The 13532-nt window shown below is 36.8% G+C and overlaps 1 protein-coding gene across 2 annotated transcripts in view; it reads right to left on the reverse strand.

Moving 5' to 3' along the window:
- LOC114045888 (polypeptide N-acetylgalactosaminyltransferase 5-like) overlaps nt 1-13009 on the reverse strand; it is an 84370-nt gene extending 71361 nt beyond the window's left edge. For both annotated transcript variants that reach the window (XM_027866071.1, XM_027866070.1), the window contains exon 1: nt 11538-13009. In XM_027866071.1, the coding sequence (XP_027721872.1) occupies nt 11538-13009 (1472 nt within the window). The remainder of the gene's footprint in view (nt 1-11537) is intronic.
- Between the last annotated feature and the right edge of the window lie 523 nt (nt 13010-13532).

Here is a 13532-nt window from a genome sequence, read left to right on the forward strand (position 1 = left end):
GAGCTCAGAAGAAAAACTAGGAATCTTTACAATCTGCCTTTAATTTACCTTTCCAGTTGTGTTTTACATGACTCCCTTTTATGTACTCTACAATCCAGCCAAACGATCTGGACCTAAACTCATCCCCATTCTATGTAGCCATTCAAGCTAGTTCTGAAACCTGGCATGGATTCCCTCTACATCTTTGCCTTTTGAAATTCTTCTCTTTCTACAAGGCTAAACTCAAATGCCAACTCCTCAATTAAGCTTTCTCTGATCCCTGAAGCCTGAAAGTGATCTTTAATTCATAAGATCATAGGATTAGAGTTGCAAGGAACTTCTGAGTTCATGTGGTCCAAGACTCTCATTTTGTAGATGAGAAACTGAGGCCCAGAAATGTTAAGTGACTTGCCAATGGCCACAGAGACTATAAGGAGCAGAGCCAGGATTTGAACAGACTTCATCTGACTCCTAATCCAACATTCTTTCCACTACTCTACCTCTCAACAAGCATTTATTAAATACCTGCTGTGGACTAGGCATTGTGCAAAACACTAGAGTTTTTTTTTTTAATGCACATTGAATCTCTCCTTTACCCCCTATAATAATGATAATAATAGTAATAATAATAATAATAGCAATTGCCTAGTGCTCTAGTGTTTGCACAGCCCTTTACAAATGTAATATTACTTTACCCCCACAATAACCCTGAGAGGTAGCTACTAATACGACTACTCCTACTACTCCTCCTCCTCCTCCTCCTCCTCCTCCTACTACTACTGCTAGTATTATTATTCCCATTTTACAGATGAGGAAACTGAGGCAGATAGAGGAGATAGAGGTTAAGTGATTTGCTCAGAATCACAAGCTAGTAAGTATCTGAGGCAGGATCCAAACTCAGGTATTCCTGTCTCCAAGTCCAGTGTCACTAGCTATCTCATATGCTAGCTAGATGCTATCACATTCTACCTGTAATCATACTGCATATATTCTACACATATTGCATTATACTTCTGTAAATATATCATGCTAAACATCATGGTTGAAAAGATTAGTTTTCTTTTTAACAAAGACATGTTGTCTTGTTCTCTTTTTTACCCCAAATACATCGTTCCTTGTATTATTCCTCTATACATGCCCTGAAGACAGGTCTGTTTGCTCTTTCTTGCTTTTTATAACAGTATGCATAATGTCTAACATAGTAGGTGCTTTTTAAAAATTATATTTTTTTGCAGGAGGGAAGAGGGATTAGAACAATAATTTTAATCAATGTTGGTGAACTCCCAATGTAGATATTCTCTCCACTAAGGGAGATCAGACTCACTGGTCACTTAGAACCTTAGAAAGTGTCCTGGACCACAGAGAGATTAAGTGATTTGTTTAAGTTTATGCCTGTGTAAGAGGTAGGTCTGGAATCCAGGTTTTGGATCCAAGGTCAGTCCTCTTTCCCATTGGTATCAAACTCAAATAGAAATGGATCCCTGCAGGCACAGACTGACCTTGAAAACCACAAATTAATGTTATCTAAGTTGTATTGTACTTTTATTTAATTTATAAACATTTCCCAATTGCATTTTAATCTGATTTGGACTAAATTCTGAAGTTTTGTGGGCCATTTGCAGCCCATAGACTGGGTCTTTGACTCTGCTCTACTCTATAAATCGATCTGCCTCTCAGTGCTTAATAATATTGATTTAACTGAATAGAATTCAACACATCCTTCATGAATCGAGCTGATGGGTGTGCCACACGAACATAATTTTATCTGGATTTTTACATAGCTTTGGATAGAGAGCTGGGTTCAAATTCTACCTCTGACACTGTACTGGCTATGTGATCTTGGGCAAATTATGCAATGTCTCAGTACCTTCAGGCAACTCTCTCTCTCTCTCTCTCTCTCTCTCTCTCTCTCTCTCTCTTTCCCTTTCTAAATACTTAAAAATTTTATTTTTTATTTTTAATTTATGGAATAAAACAAGCATTTCCATAACATAGTATAATAAAAAGATGATTGCACATGATACTGCAAATCGATTGTGTACAGCTTGCTATTCCTTTTAGATATATAATAAAGTTCTCATGTAAATTTCTTTTTTCTTCTTTTTTCCTTTTTTTTCTTCTCTCCCCATCCTATAGATGGCTATTATTAGACACAAATAGGTATGCACACACACACACATACACACACACACACTCATACATATATATGTAAAATTTATTCTTTATACTCTTCTATTTATCAGTTCTTTCTCAGGGAAATGATTTAACAAGCTGTGATATATGATTGTGATGGAATACTATTGTGCTATAAGAAATGATGAGCTCAATGATCTTAGAAAAACAGGAAAGACTTGCATGAAATAATGAAGAGCAAAATGATCAGAACCAAGAGATCATTGTATACAATAAAAGCAATTTTGTTTTAAGAATGACTTTGAGCAAATTAATCATTTTGACTTTTATAAATACCCAAATTAATTATAAAGGACATACGAAGAAAGATGCATTTTGTACAGGCAACTCTCCACAGCTCCAAGTTGCCAAGAAGATGCAGGGCTGCATTGGCAGAGGGAGTTTCTCACTGGGAGCTTCTTATACTTATTAGATCATATGTTCCTCCCTGCCCCTCTCCCCCAAAAGAAAGAAAAAAAAAGAAAAGAACCTATCATAGATGCCAAAAGCAAAGAAGGTTAACTATAGAGTAGATGCCACAGGCTAATTATTACTTTCAGCAACTCATTCTGAAGAGAAATAGAATTTACAAACAGATTCTATATCAGGGGTTCTTAACCTTTTTTTAAATGTTTGTCACTGATCTCTTTGTGGTCTGGTGAAACCTATGGACCCCTTCTCAGAATCATGTTTTCAAATGCATAAAATAAAGAGATTACAATAGAAAACAGTTATATTCAAATATAGTTATCAAAATATTTTTTAAAAGTTCACCTACCTCAGATAAACAACTCCTGTTCTTTATTATGAATCAAAATGGGGTTTCCATATGAGGTTCCATTTAAAAATAGAAGTAATACAATTAATATGATGAAGCGGTGTTGTATAATAGAAAGAGAAGTGGATTTGGAATCAGAGAAACCAAGTTCAAATCCCAGCTGTATTATTTCTGTTTGGTCCTAAAAAAGCACTTCATTTAGGTTACTGGGGTTGGGGAGATCCAGGGCTTAGTTGTTTTTTTTGGGGGGGGGCTTAGTTTTCTTATACATCAAATGAAGGGGTTGTATTAGAAGATGATCTCTAATATCCTTCTTTCTTTAAATCCCATGATCCCATCATCCTAGAACTTCAAATATTGATTTTAAGATTAATCTAACATGTAGCACAAAGAAAACCCACTACTAGTAAATGGAGCAGCCCCTGAGACAGAGCTATAAAAATAGATTCCATGAAGTATGGTGAAGCATATATACATATATACACAATACACACACATATACACACACACACACACACACAATTGTAAAATGCTTAGCACAGTACCTGGGACATAGTAAGCACTATAGAAATGTTGTTGTTCAGTTATTCAGTCACATCTGACTCTTTGTGACCCTGTGAACCCTACTATTCATGGGGTTTTCTTGTCAAGGATACTGGAGTGGTTTGCCATTTCCTGCTCCAGTGGATTAAGGCAAATATAGGTTAAGTGACTTGTCTAGGTCCATACAGCTAGTAAGTGCGATTCAAAGGTCAAGATTTGAAAGTAAGATCTGAATTCAGGTCTTCCTGGCTTCAGGCCCATTGCTGTATCCACTGAGCCATTTACCTGCCCCTATATAAGGGTTAGCTATTATTATTATTATTATTATTATTATTATTATTATTTTATGATTATGTAACTATATAATATAATCATTATATAATACATATCATTATATAATGATTATATTAAGGGTCACTCACGTGTAAGAACCACAGTCATACAGAAGTATGCAACCACTCTAGGTCTCAGTTTATAAAATATATTTCTAAAATAATATAAGAAAATAATACACAATAATATCATATATATTATGTACACTATATTTATATATATCATATAAAATGAATTTATAAAATAAAAGGTTTAGCTCAAGTTGCCTCCTGACTTTCTGATTGATTGATTGATTATACAGAGACTTGAACCCAAACTTCAAGACTATTTCTCTATCTACTATACCATGTTGCTTCTTGATTTATTTAGCTAATTAAAATAAGAATGATTTGCCCCTTGCTTATGTAGAGAGATCCAGGGACTGGAAAAGCTTCAGTGATCTTGGCACAAAGCAACCTGTAGAACATTTCCTCCATTCTTTTACCCTTGAAAACTTTTGTCTCATTCCTACAAGAGGAATGGAAAATCAGATGGGCAGGATGCTGTAGGGCTGTCTGGCCTAAACGCTTATATTTAACCAAAGCCTCTTATGTGAAGGAGGGTGCTTCATCACACATTCTGACTCATCCTCCTAAACAATCATCTTTGTTTCCTCTTAAATCATCCACTGGATAGAAGAAATTTTGACTGCAAGTGTCCAGAATAGTAATTTTTACCTTCTGTAGACTATGTTTTACTATCTAGCAGAAGTCTCTGAAACCAGGGGACACTTAGGCAACCCTGTGAGCAAGGTGACCTAAATGAATGCCTTTTGGCCTTTACATGATTTGAAAGTCAGTGTCTCCAGTTAACTTCACACCCAAATTATGCCCTTTTCCTGCCGCTTTAGTTAAAGTGAGTAGTCTTAAACTTTAAAAACAAGTTTACTGAAAGTATGGATTTTGGTTTGTGTTTTGTGTTACTAGTCCAGAGCTGAAATTGGATCATCGGATCATTGACCTAGAGCTGGAAGGGACCTTGGAAGTCATTTAATCTAAACCTTTCATTTCAGTTGAGGTTAACTGAGGCTTACTGGAGTGCAGTGCTCTGTCCAGAGTCATACAGGAAGTAGCAGTACTAGAGTTAAGTGACTCGCCCAATGTAGTCAGCAGCGGACGCGAGATTTGAACTCAGGTTCTTTGAGGACAGAGTCAGTGCTCCTTTCATGTGCCACATAAATCAGAAAGCGTCTCATAGGATTTCAGTTTGGAGCTGCCTTATGGGACTTTTTTGTGGGGTGGACCCAATGAGACTTGTAAATACTTCATGCTGGAATCTAGCAATTAGGACCTTACCCCCAAAACCTACTGAAGTTCCATAGGAAGAGATTGGGCTGAATTGTGTTTGGGAAATATTTAACATGTTTAAAGATCCCTACTTGGTTGCTGCCACAGAAATGATCTCTAGCACCAATATTCTTAAGGTGATGCACCAAGGTTGCAAATTATCAAATGCATTAATATAAAAAGAATAAAAATTGTAGGTGACCCCGAAAGACCAGTGGAAAAGTATATAATAGGCATCAGTGGACTGCAGCATGTTAACAATGACTCGTGCATACATAACAGTATCAAGGCATCATCAAATCTGTGTATCACAGGCAAAGGAAGTGGGCTGGCCATGTTTTGGTGGTGAGACCATGTTTTGGGGGTGAGAGATAACACAAGTGGATAGTCTAAGAGTTCCACTGGTACAGGAAGGCCTCTTCCATAGAGGATTTCTCCTCCTCTATACAGAATGTATGATAGGCCATGGACAAGAATCACACAAGATGAGAAGGCATGTAAGGGTTATGACTTATATTAGTGGAGGCAGTGTCTGCGTTATTGAGCTATTGGTGTGCATTGAAGTTAAATACATGTCTGCCAACCTCCCATCAGTGTTGATGAAATAGTCTACAATAATAATAACAAAGATGAATTTTCAAAAGCCTTTAGGGCTTGGGTGAACATATATAGTTTTACTGTGAGAGGAAAGAGAGCATAGGACTTAAGATGTAGTTTACTACCTCCGTGACCATGTATAAATCACTTATCCTCTCTGAACTTCAGTTTCCTCATCTGTAAAATGAGGATGATCATGCTTCCATTATTACTGCAAAAGATTGTTGAGAGAAAAGTGTTTTACTATAAATAGCTATATAAATGTGAGCTATATTCATTATTATTTTCATATTGCATTCCGTAGTTCAAATTCTTGGTATTTTCCATATCTTAATTTCCAGAATTCTATGCTTTCATTCAGGGAAATGAATAGTCAGAATTTAGGAGTATACTCAGACCATGTGGCACCATTTCAGGAAGGCAGTTTGTTTCCTTGGAAAGAGTGCTTGGAGTTCAAAGGAACTGGATTTTAGTTCCAATTCTGCCATTAACTATTTCTGTGACCCTTGGGAAAATAACCTTTTTGGGTCTCAGTTTCATCATCACCTCTATGCTATCTTGTATCTATGGCCATTAAGTTCAAATCTAGATGAATACAGGTTATCACTGACTTGCAGCTCGACTTATGAATGACTCATACATATGAACAAGTGTATCCTCAGATCCTGTGGGAAGCACTCTATTGTTTCCCAAATCAGAACATGTAGGGGAATCATCTAGAGGAACCCAATAATCTAGAGGTATAGATCCAGAGGTTTAAAAATATTACTGGACCCTAGCTGTATATTCTGTTCCTTATCCCTACAAGCAGTCAAGAACCTCTGCTCCTCCTGAGTTACTGCCATCACTCGGATGGGGAATAGTTCTCCTAGAGTTCATTTCCCCATTGAAACAATGTTATAGAGGATGGTGAGATGTACTTTGATACTATTACTGTCACTCAAAGTACATTATGGGTTAAGGAGGTTCTTATGAGCTGAACTGGGAACCAAATAACCATGTATTAAGTTATTTTTATGGGAAAAAATATGTTTTGGGCTTCTGAAAACCCACTTGCAAAGGTAATTTGCAACCTATCTACACATGAGATACTATCTGTTTTACCTGATAAAGTTCACAGAGTTATTTTTCCTGTCCTATGCAAACATTGCTTTGGTAATCTGTAATCTGCAATAAGTGAAATTTTAAAGATATTCATTTAATTTGCTATAATGCTGAATTAAATGCTGAGTTAGAAAAGGGGATATTATACATTAAATAAAAATGGCTAAATATGCCCTGTGATTTCAATGACCCAACACAAGGAATAGGTTATGGCTTGAAAAGAATACCTGATTCTTGAATAAAGTTGGGTCATTGTGAGAATAAAAATGGGGTAATATTTGTAAATAGCTTTGCAAACCTTAAAGCACTATATACGTGTTAGCTATTATTATTAACTATTATTGAATACTTGTAGGAAATTTTCTTCTCTTGTAGAACCAGTAAGGTATTGAAGATGCTGAATGTGACCAGCACCAAATAACACACATACACACACACACACTCAAAGTGACTATATCTTAACAGATAGGAAATAACTTTTGAATTAGCTATAACATTCAAATCATTGATTAGTTAGATAAAAGATTAAATTTAATACCAAATTACAAGGAAGAGAAAAATAAGTTGTAGTGTGAGGTTAAAATAACTCTAACTTGAATAATTTATTTGAACATACTATTGATGGTTGATGGATAAAAGAACAAAAACTGACACAGATTAACAGTTTTACAAAGAAGTTTAACTGATGCAAATCAATCACCACAATGAGAAACTAAATAAACTTAGAAACTGTTTTAGTAAGAAGTGACACCATTTGATCTCCTTGCAATGGGCATACAGATGGTAATCAAAGATAGCACCAATTTATAATACAAGTTAATTTGTAAAGTCTTATGGAATAGGGCAATGGAAGCTGATGATTATCTCATGAAAAAGCAATATATAGTAGAGGAAAAATAGGCTTACAGAAAGTTTGGTATGAGACCATCCTAAGATCATTAAATGAGGAAACTGAAAGAATAGCATATAGACAAAAATGTAATATCTGTGGAGATTTCTATTAAGAAAACAATTTGCTTTCTCCATCTAAGATAGTGGAGCTATCACATTTTGATTTATAGATCCCTAATATTAACCCTGAGGATGTAAAAATGGAACTAGGTAAAACAAAGACAAGAAGTTCAGCTGTACAAAAGCAGCTATATACAAAGGAGGTCTGTGCAGCAATTAACACATTTTTGAATGTGTTGAGGGATCGAAGTTCAAGACATATGAAAATAGGAAAAGTACCAAGTGCCTAGTATGTATGATTCCTAGCAAATAAAGGTAATCAAGAAAGTATCAGTAACTGTTGACTAATATGTCTACTTTCCCATCTCTACAAAATTGTCCTTGTATTAATATACACATGTGTTGAGGGCATCTTTAATGAAGATATGAGAAGGGAACAGCCAGGTTTTGGAAAATGATAATTCATGATAGGCCACATCATTATAGTCATAGAGTTGGCAGAAAGGTACAGAAAATAGTACAGCTTACTGAGTTTAAGTTTGTTGATTATGAAAAAGCATTAGATCCTATAAAATACTTCAAATTCTAAGAGATTAAAAAAAAAGAACACAGAAATATCTGTAGCAATTTTTTTTTGTTTTGACAAAGAACTGGAAACCAAGGGGGGGGTACTTATTCATTGAGGAATGGCTGAACAAATTATGGCATATGAATGTAATGGAATACTATTATGTCATAAGAAGTCATAGGAAAGGGATAATTTCAGAGAAACCTAGAAAGACTATGAACTGATATAGAGTGAAATGTGCAGAACCAGGAGAACAATGTATACAACACTAAAAATAATCTAAATACAAGTATCTTTGAAAGACTTAAAAACTCAAATCAAAACAACGACCAACCACAATTCCAGAAGCAGGATAATGAAACATGATACACATTTCCTGATAGAGAGGTGATGGACACAAGATGCAGAACAAGACATATATTTTTTGACAAGGCCAATAAAAGGATTCTTTTTTTGCTTAACTATGTATATATAATTTTTTACAAGTTTTTTTTTCTTCTCCCCCATAGAGGGGGGAGGTAAGAATAAGAGAAAATCAATGCTCATTAATTCAAATAGAATACAATGGAATACAGTTTTAAAAATGTTGTCTTAAAGACTGCTCTATTAAGACGTTCCCCCACGTTTATGTTAAAATCATACATACAAAATACCTTGACAGATGAAATAACAGAGATATCTTCATTGTATAACTATCTGATTATTAATATAAATAAGGATAAAACCTGGAGACCTACTCGCCAAAGGTATTTTTCATTAACATTGAGGTCATCTGGAATACAGTCCAAATGGAAGAGGGACTCCCTATAGATGGTGTGGTACTTCAGATACTCCTGCTTGCAAATTACATTATGCTAATTGTATCAAGCCCTGCAACCTTGCTGACCCTCTTAAATTATATTCATATTCACTTGAAAAATTTGGCTTAACTGATCACATGAGAAAACAGAATCTTATAAAGAAAAATAGCAAAATTCAAAAGAAAGAAATTGGGCTGAATTATGTTTGGAAAATCATATAACATGCTTAAAGATCCTGAGATGTCTTCTGCCACAGAAGCTCAACTTTAACATCAATATTCTTGAGTAATACTCCTCCTAAATAATATTCATAATCACTTAAAATTTTAGCATAACTAGTCATATAGGAAAAACCAAGTGGATGAAGAATATTTATTGCTTACTTTGATAGAATATGTAATTGTATTGACTGTCCACAGAGCTGGTTCACAAATATATAATCTTGGACAGATACTTGGATGAACAATGATCTGACCCCACAATTCAGTTGGAAGAAGATTGGGCTGGATTGTATCCAGGGAATTTATACAACTCTTTTAATGACTTGAAACTTTTTCCTGAAACAAAAATCTGTGTGTATGTTTTTTTTTTGTCAACACCAATGTTCTTCTGCTGAGAGTATGTGACTGTAAATCTTCAGATACCAAAATCTCTAAAGAATCAGTTTTACAGATTACTCAAAAGGTAATGATGAGTGTAAGTAGGCTGTAGCATAGTATAAACACACAACTGTACACAAGAACAAGAATAAAAGATATCATTGAAGGAATATCTGATCAGAAAAGGAGTTGGGTCAGTCATGTAGCAAGAGCAATGAATAAGGATTGGATGGAAAGCCTGTGTGGTCCACGAGGTAGCTATTCAATGTCAAGAGACCTAAGTGGAATCTCTTACCAAAAGGATTTCCTATGGAGAATTTAAAGGCAGATCTAAATAAAAAGTACACAGGGTGGAGGCATAGAAGGACTGGATGGATTAAATCGGACACTTTGATGATTCATGAAGTATCTTTGCTTTTCTGTGAGATTAAATTGTCTTTATTCTATATGTACTTGAGGACCATGTCTACTGTACCTAGGTTAATCAGCTTGTCTTTTAATTCTCTCAAAAGTTAATTTTTGATCAATGATTTGATTAATGAATCTCAATATGACCTGGGTTGTCTAGATCAGTGATTTCAAACTCAAATATATCTGTATATAAGTATCCCTGTGGACTGCATATAGACCTAGTTTTAAAATGTATTATTATCTATGTTTTATTATATCTTTATTTATTTTTAATATTTCACAATTGCATTTTAATCTGGTTCAGGCTGTACTTGAGAGAGTTACAGGCAACATGAAGCCCACAGGCTGTGTCTGTGACGCCATCATCTAGGGTCTTTATGATGAACCAGTTATGTGTATCATGAAGATGACCAGAACTGCATTTATTATTTTTTATAATGTACTATCTGCTTACCAGTTAATTTAGTTGTCTGCATAGATGGAGCTATTTATTTGACATGTACTTTTAGTGTCTCCTACACTGCCATACGTTCTATAGATGCTCACTAAATATTTTTGGACTAAGACATTTTCAAGACATTGTTTATTCTGTATAATTATAATCTTGAAATTCTCCTATTGTTCCTCCCTCTCCTTAACCCTATTCCCCCCCAAAAAATGCCATAGAAAAATTAAATTTTTAGAAAGAAAAAAATTACAAAAAGAATAAATTTTATTTAAGCAAGGATGGCTTTGTAGGTAGTCATCTAATAATGATTTGATTTCTGGGGTATAGGGCATAACAGTTATTATTGAAAAGAGAATTTATATAATGCCTGAAGGTTTACAAAGCTGTTCACTCAGAATTTGAACACAGGTCTTTTTTGACTCTACTTGCAACATTCTTTTTCCATGACCCTGTACTTCCATTCTGCCCTCCCAAATACCTTTTACCAGCCCAGTAATGCCTGAAATTCCAGAATTAGACATTTATTCCTTTGTCTTCTGCATACATCCTGGGAGCGGTAAGTTAAAAAAAAAAAGAATAGATAAAAAAAATTAAGTCTAATCATTTTTCTTATACCTTAGTATGAATTGAATTTATTAGATCTCTTTTTTGATAAGGGAAAACAATACAGTATAAGTTTATTTATCCCCTGAGGTAAAGAGAGATTAAGCAATCAGTGTAGAAAAAAAAATTAGATGTAACTGCTTCATAATTTTGCCTCAAGTCATCTTTACTGGTGTAGAAGATGGCAAACTTTGCCAATTTACAACAGATAAAGGTACTTTGGTTCTCTAAGCTACCACAGTGGTGTCCTCTCACATTTCCCAGGGGAAATATGCTTTGCATAAAATCCTGCAAGCTAGGATGAAAAGAAAGGAAATGGATCTTACCCAGTAGGCCTTGTATCATCAATGGCTCTGTCTAATGGGATCAAATCACTAAGGTAGACATTGAAGTTTCCTTCTTTCCATCTTCTTTTTACCTCTTTCTCCTTTCCAGGGGGAACTATTACAGGGTTTCCAAACTGGCCTGGCGCTTTGGGATTCCTTGGAGAAAGTGTCACATCAATGTTCAATACTGGATGCATTCCAAGGTCTTCAGGTAAATGCATTTCCCCCCCAATTTGATTCTGTATCATGGACTGGTTCTTAATAGCTAGGCTGACTCTTGTGAACTCTGAACCTCCAGTCAGGGTTTGGTTGGTTTGGTTGGTTGGAGATACCCCTATTTTCTGTGGAGCACCTAAAAGGAAAGATGTCTGACTTCTATTCTTTGGAACGTGCCTTCCTTGACTCTCCTCCAGTGTCTTAGAAAAAATTACTAGATTGTCTTTGGAATTGGGCACCTCTTTAGGTTGTGTTTTCATCTCCTCCTCTTTGGTTATGATCACAATGTGGCTTTCAAGGAAATTGAATTTCTTCCCAAGATCCACTTTAGCCCCATCATTCTTTGGCAGGCTTTCTACTCTTATTTCATTTACAGATTGGGTCTTTAAGTGATCTCTGTTGGCAACAAACTTGGACAGGGAAGGATTCCTGTCTAATTGAACCTCATTCCCATTTATTTCTTTGGCCCCAGTCTCATTTCTGTTTAATGCTATGGTTTCCCCAGATTTTGGCACTGTTGGGTCAGTGTGGAATTTCCTACCTGTTTGCCCTCCAGGTGCCTCTGGTTTGGAGTCATCTGGTTGAGGGGCAGTAGTCCTTTTGGAGCCCAATTTATTTGCCCCTTCAGATGCTGCTGACATGACTGTACTCTTCTTCAGTGGCACCCCTCGATTGGCGTGGGAAGGTACTCCATATGTTAATTTTACCAGGGAAATTTCTTTTGTTCCTAGGAATGGAGTTTTCTGGGACCTGCTGGAAGCTTTTTGTTTTTTTCTCATCAGGACCGAGGAGTTACTAACTTTAGAAGTGTCCTCCCTGCCTCTCTTCAGCGGGGAAAGGGAAGGTGGTGGGAAGCTCTTCAGGTCTACTAGTCCCCAAACAGGGACGGGGTTTCCCTTTCCAGGGATTTGTTGCGCGGTCCATTCTTGCTGCGGTTTTTCTGCGTGGTCCTCAGCCTTCAACAGCGTGTTGTCTGTCTTCCTAAAGTTTTCTCTGCCCCATTTCCCCCTTTCGGATCCTTTCATGGGACGCTTGGCTTCCCTTCTGCTGCTGTGGGGCATCTTCTCTGGATCTCTCAGAACTTTGAATTTTTCTCGGCCCCTCCGGATGAGGTCTTCCTTGAGGACCCTCGTGTTCATCTCACTGAATGAGAGACGGAGAGCTGCCATGTCAAACAGCAGCCAAATGACAGAAGCGACGAATATAAAGACCAGAGCTCTCCTGCTTCCTCGGAAAAACTTCCAGATCTTGTTCATCGTCTCAGGGTTTGCCCTGAGGCTTCTCCTCCCTGCCTGGGCTGCTTACCTGGAACTGAGCGGCGGCGGCGGCAGCAACAGTAGCAGGAGCAGCAGCAAAAAAGAAAAAGAAAAAAAAAAAAAAACTCAGCTCCCCCCCCACCCCACCCCCTCTCCCTGTAAACTCAGAAGGAACAGCAGTCTGGGTGGTGGTGGGGGGTGGGGGGAAGCTCAGCTCCTGCTGCTGCTTGTCAGTCTCTGCCTGCGTGGCATTTCACAGCAGACCATCTATGCGTCCTCAGCCTGCCCTGGTTAAACCCCTGGTAAACATTGGCATTAGGCACCAGCAGAGCTGTAAATTCCAGCCCCACGGTAGCTTCCGGTATCGCTTGTCTGGTTGAACTGGTGTCCACGTTCTGACAAGCCCAGTGGAAGGTTGGGGCTCAGCTGTTTCTTCTCCCCTCCCAGTTCTCCTTCTTCAAATTGTAACTCAACACCACTTCACATAAGGAAACCATTTCAATCCATTACCCAGAAAACTTTA

This window comes from Vombatus ursinus, unplaced genomic scaffold (assembly GCF_900497805.2).
Source record: "Vombatus ursinus unplaced genomic scaffold, bare-nosed wombat genome assembly UNPS02014779.1, whole genome shotgun sequence".
NCBI lineage: Eukaryota > Metazoa > Chordata > Mammalia > Diprotodontia > Vombatidae > Vombatus > Vombatus ursinus.